This window comes from Hetaerina americana, unplaced genomic scaffold (genome assembly GCF_022747635.1).
Source record: "Hetaerina americana unplaced genomic scaffold, ioHetAmer1.1.p SCAF_3, whole genome shotgun sequence".
Taxonomy (NCBI): domain Eukaryota; kingdom Metazoa; phylum Arthropoda; class Insecta; order Odonata; family Calopterygidae; genus Hetaerina; species Hetaerina americana.
Window position 1 is genome coordinate 88,559,451 of NW_027286874.1, and position 18,262 is coordinate 88,577,712.

Consider the following 18,262-nt stretch of genomic DNA (forward strand, 5'->3'; position numbering starts at 1 on the left):
GTGGGGAGGGAGGAAAGGTGGTGGGAGGGGCAGGGGGAGGCGGAAGGGTTCGGGGAGATGCCTTTAAATTTAAGCATCCTCTCGGGGGAGGAGGGGAGGGGAGGAGTGGAGGCGGAACCGAAAATACGAACCACTCCCCCACTCTCCGATTCTCTCCTTCGAACTGGCGCCAGCAAGGTCGCGGGAGGAAAGTGAACGTGAGTTTTTATGTGAATGCTTATCTGAGCGTAAAAATTGCGTGTGTATATGTATATATATGTGTATATATATATATATATGTGTATATATATATATATCTATATATCTATATATATATATATATATATATATATATATATATATATATATATATATATATACACACACACACATCTATATTATTGGTATTCTACCGGATGAACACAGCCTATAAAATTGTACAACAATACGTACATTTACTCTCCTCTCCCAACAAAAAACACAACCTGGCTTCGGACACTATGCACTGCAAGTCCCTCTTCAATTCCGCATACTTCTCTCTCTTCATTCCATTTAACAAGCCTATTCCCTACCTTCCTCTTCCTCGCTTGCCTAACGTCCTCCCACCTATTCGTCTTCATCCTGCCTACTTTGGATTTCTCCCAAAAATCCTCTCTTTTCCCCAACCACGTCCAGCCCTACCTCGTTTGTTTCCTTTCTGCCCATTTCACCTTTTCAATCCTTCTCCACAACCATACAATATTTCAAAAGCCTCCGATCTAAGCCTATCATCTTACAATGTAACGATTTCAGAGTGCAAAAATCATTCGCCTTGACCGGGATTCGAACCCGAATCCTTCGATTTCCGGTCATGGTGAATGGTTTTTACACCCGGAAATTGTTGAATTGTAATGCATATTAACGGATGACTTCGTCCGAAGTTACTGTCGCGGCATCTCCCGCATTTTCTTGGAATTAGTCTATCATCTCATTTCATATGACCATGATGTGAAGTGGACAGAAAGGAAAACAAACGAGGAAGTGCTAGACATAGTGGGAAAGGTGAGGGGATTGTTGGGCGAAACCTAAAGGTGGCAGAGAGGAGGTAAGGTGGATGCACAGCATTTTGATTGGCAATGAGATGTTGAAGACTGTGGGAATTAACGGGAGAATGTTAGACAAGCGAGGAAGGGGCAGAGATAGGATAGGGATGTTGGACGGAATGAAGGGAGGGGGAAGTATACGGAATTGAAGAGGGGATTATTATAGAATAGAATAGGATGTTGGGGGTTTGGTTCATCGTTGTCCGTGCTATACGAATCCAAAGGGATTTGGAATTTGGTGTGTTCAGATGCCTTAAATGCCGCCTTTGATTATTTGCAGAGGTCATGGCTATGAATGTAACCATAAATAAACTGGCAGGATAGTTATCATAATGGTTAGTACTAATTTAGAAACAAAATAACAGCGACTTACGGTAAATTGGAATGAGTTTTCGTTCAAAAAAACCTGCAAGTGAAGATATAGTAAGCTCTTATTTTTAATGAAGTGATGTTATCCTCGCTAAGAAAGTGAAACCTATTAAAAAAATTAGCATTTCAGCTATCTATCATTCCTTTACGTCATTTAAGACAATTCCCCAATGAATTCGGAATTTTCTCGTCCACAAAGGGCAAACTAACTGCATGGAATATCAAATTCCTGGCGCATTATGCATTTCTGCCTGTAATGCGCTTCAACGAGTTCAACTTCTCCACGGACAGTGAACCTCACTCCGGTATATAACGAATGGGGTGCAAACCGCGCCATATTCCTAGAAGAAAGGGAAGTACGTAGAGAAGTACTGGAAAACCGTATGAAGCCTCACGTGAATTAATGACCTGTGGACGAGGTATTAGTTCTTTAGAACGCGCTCGAAAATTCAGGAATTCACCGACAGCGCCTCTTCAAGAACAGTCACTGAGGTCGACTCCAGGGAATTAGAACTGAAAAAAATGGATGCAAAACTCATGGCCGCTCTCCTTCCACTCTTAATTCCACCCTTCGCATCGCGAACCAAGGTGCCCAAAGAGTGTTTCGGCAATCGCATCACCAGAACCCAGGCGCATCGCCTTTAAGCGATAAATATTTACAATCGCACCCTGTGGGGGTGGGGCATCTTCATTGCCTTCTGGTCTGTTTCCCTTCCCTCCTGCCCCTGGTTTTTTAAAAATCTATTCCCCTCCACGGACGGGGTGGAGAATGGAGAGGGGGGGAGTTGTTAGCTGGGCAGGGCGGGAACAAACCTCCGCTCATGTGGACGGTGCGGTTTCACGCCCCCGGAGTCATTCTCTCACCGCGATGGAAAGGCAGGAGGGCGGGGGATGAAAGGGCGGGATTGCATGCATGCGGTGCCGATGGTGAAGGCGGGGGCGGGGTCGGGTGGGGGAGTCGGGGGTTGTGGGATGGGCGTTTGTGCGCTGAAGGGGAGGGTTGGCGGAGGAGAATGTGCGCTCGGAGGGGTGGGTGGTCGGGGGGTCGCTGGGAAACGGGTTATACGCGGGAGGGTCCATACCTGGGGGGGAGGCGGGTGTCCAGGAAGTCTGCGGGCGCAGTCCCCCGTCCACAACCCTCCCCCTTTGGCGCCGCCGTTGCCAAGTGCCCGGGTTTCTACGTTTCCGCGGAGGGAGACTGAATGTGAGGGGCGAGGGGAGCCCGGAGAGGAAAGGGGAGAGGGAGAGATAGAGAGAGGGGAAGGGACGTGGACGAGACGCAGTGGAGACTTGGTTCTCCTGTCCACGCCCAACACCCATTCCTTTTTATTTACGTATTTTATTTTCATTCCATTTTATCATTCTTATTCGCAGATCGCCATCCATGAGTAGATGGATTTTACGCAGTCCGACTACCCGTGGGCGTCGATTTTGGATTTATATTCAGATGAAGGTTTTACTGTATGACCCCGGACGGAACGGATAAAGAATCATCCCTTCCAAAAGAGTCAGGTGTGGAATATCCACTTCTGAACGCAAGCGCTTAGTTCGAGCCCTGTGAGCCAGGCGCGAGGGGATTGAATGCAATGCAAACGAGATTGAGACTGTGTGTATGGGTGCAACAAAAGTTTTAGGGTTTCTTACTCAACGTACACGAACAGCCGTCTAATGTTAATTGATGATGCCAGTTCTGTAGCAAGTGCTGAGTCCCGCGGTTCGTGAAAATCGTATTCAGTTAATGGCTGGAGGAAATGAGTTAAGCGGTGGGTAATGCCTTTTCCAGAAAGATGTGAGTGAAAATAACGCACAGATGTGTCCAAATTCCACCAAGTGTGTTTGATCCCTGGGGTTTTGGCCGATTTGGTTAAAATTCTTGTAGAACGGCTGTAAAAGCTCGTAATTACTAGATAGTCCGTCAAAAGTAATGCTTTCGAAAAAAAATCATATTTGGGTCTAATTCAATTGAGTTGCAAGCCAATTTGTTACATGACAATTTGATTGCATATGCAAAACGAACAGTAGATACGTATAAATGCCTCTGTTTTAATGATGTAGTCAACAATTTTTAGGAGTAAAAACATGACTAAATTCATAACATTGGAAAATTATCAAATGGAAATTTAATTTCAGAATTTTCAATAAATTCGCAAAGGCGATCTAATTTGCAAGCCTTTTATCATAAATGTACATTGTATGTTGAGTTCCCAATGTGTCTTTTTATGTTCTAGGTAAAACTTCATACACTCTTAAAATATGTTTTTAACTCAAAGGGAATGATTTCATCGTTTATCATGCCTTGATCTTTGCCCCCAAAAACATTAATTTGCAAAAAAGGATGCAATTGGTGATAATTCTCATCCAAAAATGCGGCAATATAAGAATCTGAACAATTTACTCCCAAATTATAAGAGCAGGTCTGGAAATAAGTACTGGAAAAAAAACAAATTCGGTTTTTGGGGCGACCTTTTGGGATGAGACAGATGGAAAGTGGAGGCATGACGAGGCATACGGGAGAGTAAGAGAGGAAAATATCTATGCAACACAATGTTTTTCCACTTTAATGTCAATGTTTTCAACGTCTTTCTTCTAAAGGGAAGAACGTATACAGCAAATGAGTTGGGAACACGTCACATAGCACATAGGAAGCAAGTATTAAAAAGGAAGTGTGCATTTGGACACCCATGTGACACGAGCAAACGCAAGGGAATGTCAAAGGGAGTAAAGGAAACGTTGCTAGAAAGGAAATAATATACATGGCTCACGTTGTCAATCGTCGGGTTTTAAAATAAATATGTCTTAACTATTTCAACCATTTTGTTTTTCATTCATTTAAACACGCAAGTGCAAGTCACATATCAATTAATTAAAAAGCAGAGTTTTGGATTAATTCTTTGTTGCAGCTCTGGAATCGTATGATCATTAAATCGTAAATGCAAACCACTTAAAAGGGAATTAGAAAACGCAGCTATTTCATTGGGCAATTAACAAAATTAAAAATGAAGCAGGAAGCACACATAAAACACAGCATTTTATAAACCCACCAACCGACATTTTCCCTTTCAGATATTTTATTTTAAAAATCCTGGAATACTTAAATTTCCCTTCGCTTTCAAATATTTCTCGATGGCAAAAGGACTGGAATGAAATTCTTTAGAAATAACTTACCATAAGAATGCTTAAATATTGCATTTGATCTCCCTCCAAAGAGTAACGCAAGTTTTAAGCAAATTTATGGAAAAAACATTTTAATTTGGAGCTGTAACTAGTAATAATATTCATGCAGCTACGAGTCTAGCTTCGGAATACGTTTCGGCTACATTTTTTTTATCTGAAAAAAATGGCAAAAAACGAAATAATCTCTGTTGATTTTAAGCCACACAATTCCAAGTGGTTCATTTTTTCCTAAGCAATGTAAGTATACTTTGATAAATGTACCCAACAGAAACGCCTCAAAACAACCTGAATCGAATATCGGAGTGAGGGGTGAATAGGCGAGCTATTTCAAAACTGGAGTCAGGGGTACGGAATTTAAGTAAATGCTATGGGTTGTGCGGGACATGATTTCATAAGCGACATTAAAATATTATCATGATAAACTTTACCAACATTATACCATAATGACAATTGATACGAACCTAAATGTAAAAACAAATCAAGGGAAATATTTTTATATTGCAGTTGGTTGCATGACATTTCACTGGCATTAGATAAAAGTTTCCCAAACGGGAAATCGATACCTACCAACCCAACTGTTCCAGTTACACTTTCCGTAATAGTTATCAATAGTTAGGTACTGAAATTATATTGAACCCTATTCTCACACATACTAAAAGGGTTAGGTTATGACATTTTGCATAGTATTCAGACCAAATTAAAATAAATAATAAACATAAGTACTCCAGCGCACAAGAATACCGGCGTCCCGGTATTTATTTCCGCGGAAGTGGTAGGTCAGTACTATTATTGATTTTTAAAGTGACGGCGAAGGGAGTGGAGAAGATAGCTGGTGGCATCTACGCTGCCTTTCGGGCGGATGGAGGGGGGCGGGGGTAGAGCGGTTCCGGGGGTGACGGTGGGGCGGGAGGCCCCACGTCCTCGCCCTCCAAGATGAGAAGCAGCCGTGATGGGTCGAGAGAAGAATCGCGCGCCACCGCCCCGTGGGTCAGTGACTATGGGAAAAGTGATGCGCACATCTCCGAATGCTCAAGGCATCCTCGAATTCCTCCCCCCACCCTCCCCTCTCCCCCCCAAACTCCCCTCCCCCTCTCGCTGCTGGAAGGATTCGGACTGAATCCCGAGGTGTCGTTGCCTTCGGCTCGCGCTTCCAAGTCCTGTGGAGTTCTTGGCAAAGTTGACGGAACTCATTGCCGAAGAAAAGCGCGTCTTCATCATCATCGTTTGCCGTGGGACGGAGGGAGACCTTCGGGGGAAACGTTTTTTTTCTCTCTCTCACGTGACGGACAGACGATGCTCGTTCGAAAGACCTTCGTTTTTATAGAGCTCGTTTTCGCGAACGTCAAAGATTTGCCAAAATAGATTTCGAGAATGTTTTGAAAGACTCAAGTCAACCGAGAATAGTCTCGGGTTAATAAATTCGGTCATTGCCGTGGTTCGAAGCCTCGGATATTTTCCCGAGGGTACTATAAGGGCTATGGCATTTGAAGTATTTTGAACCCTATACATTTCAGACTTCACTCTCCATCAACACTTCCCTCAGAGCTAAGCCAGTTTTACCCGTACCGATTTACATGTGTCGGTGAACGGATTTGGGTCTGCGAATGAAGGCTCATATATGTATCGTACATATCGTTTTCGATGCTTCAAACCGTCAGAACATTACTTCCGGTTAATATTCAACGATTATTGTGGCCAGTGATGTATGACACTTTCCGCATTAAGGAGTACCTGAAAATAATTAAATCGAGATGCGCACTTTCGCTTCGAGACGCTTTCTGAACAGACATCTGTTCTCCTGCGCAATCTTGAACGTATTGAGGAAGTCTTCTCTCATAAAAATTAACGCTCGTATGCAATAATATTCGTAGTGATTTCCTCTACGAATTGAATTTTCACAGTTCATTGCATCCACGTATAAGATACAGTCGTAGTATTTGATTCACTGGTCAACAATTCGATAGCATGTTGTGGATTTAGTCTTATTGCATATTTGGTCATGAATTTACTCTGCCGCAACCACAATGAATGACTTTAGATCCGGAATATTGAGAGATATAGCAAAAGGTACATAAAGGCAGAGACCTTTTTCCGCAGGCAAATTAAAGTTTTTATAATTATTTTTTAAACATGTCTAATCAAAAGAGATATCAGCTCGTGAAACATGGGTATATCACAGCGTACGCACCAAGAGCTGTGAACAATTTCACGCGAAGTGAAGGCTTTCTTCTTAAATTATCATATCATAGGCTTCCGAGGCAGACCTTCCGAGATGGGTTGATAACAATAGGGGTGATATACCCACGGATTAATATGATGAAGCCACCAGTCATTTTTTACGACCATCGATTAATCAAATCATCACATTAGACACCCATATTTATTTCGCGAGCATAGTACAAAAGGAATATCGTGTCGACAAAAAAGGAAAGGAAATCGAGGCTGAATATGTTCCATTTGTACTCATTTGATTAGAAGAAAAAGCTAGAAAGGTTGAAAAGATAACGTATTCTTTCCTTCCAAATTGACAGGGACTTTCAGGCGCGTGTTCCCTTCCTGGGTTTAATTTGCTCTCAATGCGATTTGGCTTCACTCACAAAATTATGTTCGAAGACGGGCGGGTTCCACAGATTCAGGTGATGGTTGAAGCTTAGATTGCGATTCGGGCGCACTGCGCACACTGTATCTCGGTCGTAACCTCCCTCCTCCGGTGCGTCGGGCCCTTCGCCAAAAGACTTAGAAAAACTAGCCCCTCAACCCCGCCGATCGGGGTGCGTCGACTGCAGAAGGACACATCCGCCCGGCGGTGCGCGCGATCGCGTCGATGTGCGCGTTGAGGCGTCCGTGTCGCAACCCGAACGACGTCTTGCGTTGCCCAAGACATGCCCGCTTCCTATATCCCCCAACCACGTGCTCGCGCTAATATTCGCTATTTCTGGAGCGAAGCGTATAGCCGTGCCAAACTCGCCGTGTTTATTTCCGAAGATGTCTGGCGACTGGGAAACCCACTCTCGACATACTATCGGGATGAAAAAAGAGGGAGGAGGGGAGGGAGGGAAAAGAAGGAGGCGGTGGAGGGGGTAAGGATTTTTACATTAGGGGAAAGGGGTTGAACAGCCTGATGCTTGACACACGGGGTCTGTTCTTCGTATCCTAAGGATTCCTTCCAGAAAATAGGAGGTTAGGCAGATATGCTCTAAATATTTCGATTCGAACGCTTAAATCATTCTACCTTCCTTCTTCGTCGCACTCGTAGTTGCAGCTTCAAAATGTTTATAAGTCTGAAATAATCAGTTGTTTTTAAACATCATCATCGATAGTGTTCCAGTACAAATATTCCTCGGCTGCAACTATTTCGACTTTTGAGTGATAACTCCCTCACGCCCTGATATCTCTTCCGTCCAACCTCCATCTTCACTGGGCTTACGTATTTGCTCCTCGGCATTCACTTCTGGTTGCTTTGAACAAAGTCACAATGTGAATGGAAGTGGCCTAACCAGCTGGTTCTTATTTTCCTTATCTTGGCCCTTATCGTGAAGTTTTTCCTTCCGTGCACTTCTTCCTATCTCACTTTGACTTCCTATGCCCCCATTGAATTTCGAAGAAACGGTTCAAGACTAAGACTAAGAAATCTGTGAGATATGGAAAGACTCGAAGATGTTTTCGGCACCGAAAATCCAATTCGTTTCACTGAAATATTTAATCGTAAGCGGAGGAAAAAATCAATCATATGAAAGAGATAATCGAAAGGGACTGCAGATGAATTATTCTCCAATAATGAGATTTAAAATTTCCCAGACTAGAAATTTCCACCTTAATAAGTATGATCAGTCACTGGAACTGGGTAATAACGAAAGATAAAGTTTTGACAAACATGGCCCAATTACCAACTCATCCACTCAGAAGTGAAGCAACTGAAACTGACACTTAGTGGTGTCTCACCACCGATTGAGTAAATGCAGGGCGCCGAAATTTATCAACCTATTATCTTCCAACGATGTCTGGAATTTGAATAACTTATTCCAGAAGAATTTAATTCGAATGATTACTTTTTACTTTGAGATTATTTCAGACCAGTGATATGGGAATCTCAGTATAGTGTGTGAAGTTTGAAGATTTTGTCTTTTATTTTTCTCTTGGACAGTGCATAAAAAGTAGTCATGATAACTAAGGGCAACAAATTCGCATGCCCTGAGAGTCTAGAATGACCTTTGAAAATGAAAGTATTTTGAGCTTTAAGCTTTTTCCGCCACATTGAAAAAAAAGCAAGATGTGATATCCCTGTTTTGTATTGCTGATATATACAAGTTCGTGGTTTAGTGTACATAGATAGAGTTCCCGCTTACTTTTTGTGCGGTGTTAATTCAAAGTGGAATCAAACTTCGAAGGACTCAAGGAGAAAGCGAAGTTTTGCTTTAAGCCGAAATGTACAAACTCTAAATGAAAGAGAAGCAGGAAATTGGTTCTTAAATGTTCCCAAAATCCTGTTATGACGAAAAGCAAGCAAGTAGACACATCAAGATATTTCTGTAAAGTCAATTCGGTTTGGTTTGGTAGATCTCTTTTAGTGAGGTTCTTTCCACAGCACAAACTAGAAAATTGATGCAACAATTTCAGAGCGTAAAATCATTCGCCTTGACTGGGACTCGAACCCAGATCCCTCAATATCCGGTCGAGTGCTTTAGCCACTTAAGCTACCGAGGCGTCCTCTTAAACTCTGAAATTTTGGGGCTTTTAAAGGAACTAGATGTTATGACATTGGTTCGTGATCTCAGATATATATATATATATATATATATATATATATATATATATATATATATATATATATATATACGTGTGTGTATATATATACGATATTATTATTATTATTAGGTAATCTACCGGTTAAGGTAGGTTTTTGGATGGACAAAGATACTAGATAAAACATTTTGTGACTACTAACAAAACACAAAATCCATCATCCTACTCTATATCAGGTCCCTCTTCATCTCTGAGTACTTTCTTCCTCCCTTCATCCCGTCCAACATCCCTATCCTGTTCCTTCCCTTTCCTTGTTTGCCTAACATTCTCCCCTCTATTACAGTCTTCAACATCCCACTGCCGGCCAATACCCCCTTCATCCACTTTTCCTGCCTCCAAAGGATTTATCCCAACAAACCCCTCTCTTCGCCCACCATACCAAGTACTTCCTCATTTGTTTTCTTCTCTATCCATTTCTCCTTCTCCATTCTTCTCCACACCCACATTTCAAAAGAGTTCACCCAGTACTAAGCCCGACGGCGTGTGAAATTCACACATCAGGGTAGGGGGGCCAGTTCCTTTCCCTGTGCCGGTTATGGTTTCCCGGGATGACCTGGTACCCGAAAAATCACATAGCTTGGATGGAGCTGCAGGTGCCTTCCCCGGGAATCGAACCCGGGACCCTGCGGTCAGCAGTCCAACGCTCTACCCACTGGACTACCGCGACCCATATTTATATATGTATATATAAGTGAATAAAATATTTATTTGGTAGTTGTGTCCATCGAAAAACCTACCTTTACCGGTAGATTACCTTAAAAAATATAAGTGTATATATATACATACGTATATATATATATATATATATATATATATATATATATATATATATATATATATATATATATATACATATATAATATTAAAATTTCAGTTATTCAAAGAACTTTTAGCACGAAGTATTCCTTCGGGAGGGGCACCCTCTAGGGAAATTCTAATTCCGACCCGGCCCCTCAGAATTTCAGAATCAAGTTCTTATTCGGCAGAAAGCATTTAATTACCTGTGATGAGTGAAAACTTGGCGGCGAACTTGGGCGGGAGTTTGGTGATTGCGTTGGAGGAGAGATTGCAGCCCCTCAGCTCCGTGTGCCGCATCAAGTGGTAAACTGCGTCCGGGACCTGCATCAGCTGGCACTCGGAGAGATCTAAAGGAGGCAAGAGAGAGAGAGATAGAAAGGGAGACAATGAGAATGTTTGATTGTCGTCGTTTTTACACGGTGAATGATGCGCTTGAAACACGCCGACATTTGAATACTCAACACTTCTACAAGAACAAACACAAACACATCCATTTACGAAGAATTGTACTGTAGTTTGTGCAGTAAAAAAAATTAATATGTGCTTGTGTGTATGCTCATATTCATGACAGATATATGTTTCAATCCAAAAACATACAATTTATCATTAGCTTATGTATTTATATCACATGCTTATTAATCAGGTGAATTTAATATTTGCAAATATGAGTAATTATGTGCAAATATTTCTATTTGCAAATAATTACTCATACTTGAATTTTTGGCGTCAAAATGCTCCTATTAATAATTAGCCCGAATCAATTCATAATGAAATTCATTTAGATAGAGGAAAGTTCATTATATAGTTTAATATTAAAGCTCAAAACGATGACGAGTACGGTATTCCTTTTTGCAAGAATTACGTAAAATGATTAATGAGCAATTGCATGATTCAGGAAGAGTAAGAAAATATCCAAAAATGGCAATAATGGCCTGGAGGAAGCGAATAATTGAAACAATTATTTGTACACGAGGATTGTTTCAGTGCGAATCAATATTAACTTTTCCATGTGATTTCAAACAATACCTCTTCAAAGTATTCCCCCTATCGATAGGGTCGGATCCCATGCAGAACTTGCGGTTCTTCAATCGTTTTAACCGTTGGTAAGAAAAGGGGGGGAATGTGTTTTCAAACGAAAAGACTCACTCAGAAACCATTCCACCATAAATTGACAAATTTAGGTGGTCAAATCAGGAAGGAGAGTTTTAAAAATTTTAATGTCAATCTTTGAGAAGTGAAGAAGTGTAATATTTGTGTTTATAAATTTAGCCCATGCACTCGACATGAAATGGGATGCAGCCAGAATTGCCATCTCAATTGGGTAAGTCAACCACTCTCCGTGGTAAGAGCGGATTTATTTTTAAGACTGGATGTATCTGCGAATCATCATACTCAAAAGTATTTTTGTGAAAGTGACGAAGAAGCTTCTCAAATGTGTAATTTGGGAAGTTATCTTATGAAACGAACAGTTCACTTCATGTTCCGCGAAAGATGACTTTTCCTTATAGAAAACGATCATTTTCCGCGATTAAAATATTTGACGAGCGATCTTACTCGTGCCAGAGGCGTTTTTTTTTAATTTGGGACTTCTGCGTAAAGATATGATTTTTGATTAAACATTTGAAATTTAGTTGACTCACGATATTTCCCCTCGGCTGGAATTGCTAGTTAAAGAGAGAATTTTGATAGTTGGTTAAGGAGGAAAAACTGGTGCCAAGAACATTTTCCCAACCATCGATGTGACATCACTAATAAACAACTGCCATCAACAAATCAATCGTCAATGTTTACAGTTATGCGACCGCTCAAGCGATTTCGTCTAAATGTATTCGATCGCTGACTTTTAACTGGAGCAAATGCTATTTGTATGCCTACTGCAGTATGCCAAGATCCTTTAATTAGTCGACGGCGCATGTCGGCATGGAAAGAATGCGTCAAAGCATTCGGAGATTTCACAACGTGAAATAGTAATTGGCACGAGGCAAAGGGCCCGGAACTCCTTGAAAAGAAGTTGCTTTTCACCGAAAAGGAGAGAACACAAGAACACCTACATATTAATTAAGGAACACACATGTTGCGGAAATCTATTTCTTTGCCAGCTTCTCGCCCTTCAAGCAAGCGCGAGATTGACCGCTGGGACACCATTGCTCCTCCAACAATGCCTGTGAGGGTAGCTTCCCTTACCTATAAAAGATTGCCTACTTCTCGCAAGAATAAGACCCCAGAGAAATTTACACTCCCTAACTGATCAGATCTGTGTTATTGCAACACCGTCTTAGATGTACAGAAAGTCAATCTGATGGCAAGAGCAGAAAACGTACCACCTCTTAATGAAATCAATTGTGAATCGCTCTTCTCATACGAGCTCGTAGCTGGTCTCATGTCATTCTCTTTTAAAAACCTCAGTATGGGCTTCATTACCTAGCACCCAGTATGTTAGGCAATTGACGAAAAAGGTCATAATATGTTAACTGCATCGTATGCTTACTGGCAATACTTCAAACCACAATAATAAATATTGTGATTTTTCTAACCTGCCTTTTACTGGATTTTCCTTCGGTCCTTGAATGAAATACATTATTACTATTATAAGTCTGCGATTAAATGTACTTAATTTCGATTTTTGGATGATATTAGACTTGCTTTTCACGATACATTTTTCACATAGCCTTACTTTTTCCAATCGATTACCGCAGATAAATTTTGGAATATGAAAAACATTATCGAAAAATGATTATTTATCAATATGCTGTCAAGAAATTTATCAATGAAATGAAAAATTTTTATTACAGTCACATAGCCTATGTAAGGATGGTGGTAGTCACAGGGATTTAAACGCTTGAGCCTTCAGTGAGCGAATGAGCTCAAACAACCTTTGCGCGGAACGCCGAGGGTTATAAACTCGACTAAGTGGTGCCCACTTTTACTTTTCCATTTCAACGACGAAGACGCTTTTTCAAAGTCACTCGCCACTCTATTAAATAATGAATGACGAGGTATTAAAAATTCATTCCGGCCGCAACAATTTCTCAACGCACTATATTTCATTACGAAAAAAACTCTCTCTCTCTCTCCCTCCCTTCGCCGAAAGTCCATTTTCTCTTTTGTGAGAAATTCCTGCATTTCTACACTCACTGGCTCGTGTAATCTCATTATGAGATCGACAACCTGATTTAGCATTTCATAAGCACGCCGCTTGGATTCTTTTCTTACTGTTTTGTAATCCACCCGCGGAGGGGAGATCCGCGTAATTCGCACGGGCGAGTTCCCTACATTCACAGTCTCTCGTCTCTTCCCGACGCTCGACGGAGGTTAACGAGCCACGGATTGCCGCCATTTCGAACTGGCGGAGATCCCGCCTCTGGTTTCCCTAAAACACCGACCGTGAAACAATCGCAGAACGAAAATTCATCATTCAAGTAAAAAAAAAACCTGATGAGTTAGAGAAACAGGAGAAGTAATTTTAAATCCAAACATCATATGAGACGATACGACAATTACGAGAATACTGCGCAGCATTATTACGCCGTAAACATTCCACATCAAACAATGAGCAATTTAGTCACTCCCACAACTGAATAAACTATTCTAAATAACAATATGAGTAAAGCAAAAGCGCCGTAGTTCTAATCGTGGCAGCACGTAACTACTCCCATTCTGTTGTCGTTCTAGTCTCATGTCTTTTGTCCTTTTCTTTCTGTCCTCGTTCTATTCAACTTATCAAATGGTATGTTTACTAGTCATGATTACAATTCAATAATTGAAAGATGGGGATCAAATTGGCATGAAGGTATGCAATAGTTATTGCTTTTGCACTAGGTATTGGCTGCTTGGGCAAAAGGTCAGGGATCAAATCCTGAGCATGTGTGATATTTTAATTTCATGTGCAATACTTTAACATCAATACTGTTTAAATGCCAAGTGGACAGCAATTCACGTGAGGTATCTATTTTGTCCGTCAGATTCCAGGTTAACATTTGTTAAATGTTGACGCTCAGGATGATGTCGATGCCAGGTTTCTCTTCCCCTTCCTTCATTTACTCCTACTAATCTGAGCGATCCAAAAAATTGCCACTTATCCCCAATGCCTCAGAAGACCGCAGCAGTTGGCAGAAACAACTGCTATGTGTATCTGCGACTAATATACAAAGACACATGCAAGCTCGTAATAATTCTCTCCCGATGGCCAACGTCTTGACCGGAATCAATCCTCCTCTCGTGTCTTCGCCACACCCTTCGTTCCCTCGCGTATTTTCTTCAAAAGGCCCTGCCCCCAGCACGAACGCTGGGTGGTTTGCATTACCTTCAATGCACCTCGTTCGACCTCTGCGTGCAGGATGGGGAATGAGAGCGAATGTGGCAATCTCATTTCCTGCCTTGGCCATCTCGTCTCATTCATCGGTGGAGTTACACAACTCTTTCTGCATTCACGGCGAAAATATACCATTTTCCTGTCCTTCACAAACCACTCTCGCGTGAAACTCTACTCTCACAATAATAGAGCAACAAATAACTGCGCTCCATTCTTAATTGAGAGAAAACCAGTCAAACGGCCTCACCCATAGTTAAAAGGTATAATGGGAGAGACTGGGAGGATCTGATTAGTCGTTTCTTACTTATTGTTTAGAATTTGTAACTCGATTTATATTACTATTTTAACATGTCAAACCAATTTGAAAGGACCATTAACTCCTACACTTTCAAGGCAATAACATACTTGTTTTGCAATACTTCCTCTTGAAAAATGCTGAATAAAATTTTCAATGGAATAAGTTTATATCTCCTTTGTAGTGTACAGAGGATAGTGTAGTGTATAGAGGATGGCCATACTCGTATATCCAGAGAATTATGATTCGTAATACATTCTTAAAACATAGCTCTTCTCATTATTGTTTTAATTCAATAGCGGAATAGTAACATAAATAATGTCACTGATTTTCACTCACAACGCTTTAGCGGTCCATGTAAACAATCAAATTCATGTACCTTAAATGAAGAGCACAATGTGTTTCTCCACTGTTTTGAAGAGCAGAAAAATACATTGTATTCTTCATTTAATGAACATGGACTTCCACAAAATTGGGCCAGAAACCATCGAATACAAAATTCTTGTCCGTTTTTTTCCCAAACCTAATCGTTTCTCTGGACTGTGATGAGGCAATTATGTCCATTATTGTTTTGCTATTATGTTTGAAACTGCACTCATAATCAAGACGACCTAATTTCTCAACGTTGACGCGGAAAAAAATGGGTACACTGTTTATTATCGATCAAGAGAGCATGGAGAGGAAGCTAAGCGCAACAAACTGGGGCGCCTCTAGACCATCAATCGTTCCGCACTGCTAATTCATCTCCGATCGGAACCCGGAGCCTCATCCCTTCCTTTCTTAGAGCTCGTACCCTTCCTCAATTGAGCCTCGTTCCCCAAGTCATAAGATGACAACGAGGGGGCGATCGCGGGAAGGGATGGGCGGAGGAGTTATGCCTGGAAGTGCGAGGGGGAAGGGAGGCGAGGAAGGAGAAAGCAGCAACGTGCGGCGGCAGGGTAAAACGTCCGTCGATCGACTGGAGACTTGACTCCTCGGGAGAATGGGGAGAGACCGGCAGAAGGTCGAGTGGGGTCGGGGGGAGGGGGCGCGATCACACGCCCAGGGGGGGGGCTCGTTCTAGTTCGATCGGAGCGCGCACCTGAGAGCCCTCGCGGGGCTGGGGAGTCGTTGGTTGTCCGAAGGGAGGAGGACACCCACGGTTCTACCGCCCTCCCCCTGCATTTCCCAGGCATCTTTCAAGACCCATCGCGTCCTCTGCCATTTGATCTCCACATTTGAATGAGAAGAGTCTAATAATAAAGTTTAAAAAAATTTAACGTACAGAGTTAAGTAAAATAGGTAAGAAAACATATATGAACGAACACAAAAAGGACAAGTAAATTTAAACGGAAAATATATGGCACTTTGGAATTCAAACTTAGGATCTGTATATTTCCAGTCAGAGCTCTACCAACTGACCTAAATCAGTTCCCGGCTCAGGAAACGTTTTTTTGGCTTGTTATCCTCTTCCTTACGTCCCCCCCCCCCCGCGAACTTTGTGTCTGTCTTTTTTGTGCTACCCATCCCTTTCCTTCCTTCCTTCCTTTACACCGATTCAAATGCTCGAGAATATGTTTCTTGGTTGGGCGAATTTTCTTTCATAACTATGCGCGTGTGTGTATTTGTATATGCGGGCATATAACATCTCGCCCCGAAAGAGGGAAAAAAAAATAAATACTCCCCCTCGGCTGCCTGAAATCGCTCGCGCGCCACACCCTCAGCAATGACGTCGATGCGACCGATGATCTATGCCTATCATCAGGGAATACGATGGGGTTCATCAAAATGGAGTACCATCATGGTAATGCGGTGCTTTTGATTTATGAGAGGTCGGGAGGTGAGAAAAAGAAGGCCCGGAGACTTATGGGGCTTCATCATATACGCTAGGGGTGGGAAATGAGTTCCCCCATAAACTTCCGACGGTGGAGGCAGTGAATCCTGAACCACGACGCCAAACTCGTGGGGCGAATCTTCGGTGCGACTCGCTTCATTCCTGCAATTTATATCTTGAAATGGTGCATTTCCCTAACACCATTAGTGAACGAATAACGAAAAGCGTGATAGGAAACACTAACTTGACCAAAGGTTCGTATTGGCATGAAATTTTATAGGCATATTAGGCATACAACCGCCTGAAATATTTCTAAGCTAATGGAGGAGGTTCAATTCAAGGATTTAACACACATTTGGTTAAAAAATAATGCGGGGCTATAAAAAAATATAACTTTGAAAGCCTAGAGTTAGTTTCTCTTCGAAAAAAAGCTGTTCTTTCCACTTGATTTAAATTTGCAGCTCATAGATCGGGTCGGGTTCGGCATAAACTGTTCGAGCGATTCAAGTAGTTGTTACATGACGGATTATATGTATCGCTCATTTGAAATATTTCAATTAAATATTGCGCTCCAGAATCTCTCAAGGGGAAAACATTAATTACAGTATTTTAACTCCAACTCTACCCTAAGCAACATTTTTTGCGCAAATTCCACAACCTAACCCAACTTCAGCCAACATATGCATTTCGTGCCTAGATGCATATAAACTTAAATTTTCGTTATTAATTCACTCAAAAATCTCAAAGAAAAGACTGAAATTATTTAACCGTAATCTCATCGGAAATACTTTTTAAAACCAAACATAAAGAAAAAGTCATATAGGACAACGACTAAGAACTCATTTGACAATAAACCTTCCATAATATTTTTCAAACAAAGATTGATAAACAATTATGATTTTTGAGACGTTGCGTTTTATTTTTTTATTTCTAATGATAAATTTAATATTTGATATCCATCATTGAAATAGAAAGAAAGACTCGTACTTTTCCACAGATTTTATTAAACGGCACAACGCGTTTCACCGTATCAGGTACCTGATGATGCCGCAAGTCGGTGAAACGCGTTGTGCCGTTTAATAAAATCTGTGGAAAAGTACGAGTCTTTCTTTCTATTTCAATAATGGATATCAATTACTTCCACGAAGTGAAGCCTGAAACAATAGAATATATTAATATTTGATGTTTCTCGACGTTAGGTGTTTGCAATGTGATTTACTGTACTGTACTCATTTCGTTGGGCAGAATAATGCATTCATGAAAACAGAAGTATTTTTTAAGGCATTTCAGATTATTTTTTTCGACAAGCCCCGCAAATAAAAATTCTTCACAGCTTGTGAATACCCTGTTCTTGGTCACACCTCTCCGTCATAATCATGACTCGAATCGGCTTGCGAAAATCCCAGAGAATATGTATTGATGGTTCTTCACCGACGTGGTGGGTTAACAACATCACAGGGGATTATGACTATTCTATTTGAAAAGAATGCGACTTTTAGGGCGATGAATAAAGAGCAAAATCAATATCAGGCGCGTCTTCGCCCATTATCAAATATCCGCCCATTGTACCGCGGGAGAATTGACCGGGGGATTTCGTCACGTTCAATTTGCAGAGGAGAGCATTCCGATTTGCACGG

At 41.4% G+C, this 18,262-nt stretch overlaps 1 protein-coding gene across 1 annotated transcript in view; it reads right to left on the minus strand.

The window, feature by feature from the left end:
• Positions 1–18,262, minus strand: part of Sclp (leucine rich repeat containing protein 20 sclp) — a 75,753-nt gene that overhangs the window by 9,781 nt on the left and 47,710 nt on the right. The window contains exon 3 of the mRNA XM_071588590.1: positions 10,409–10,552. Within this exon, the coding sequence (XP_071444691.1) occupies positions 10,409–10,552 (144 nt within the window). The remainder of the gene's footprint in view (positions 1–10,408; positions 10,553–18,262) is intronic.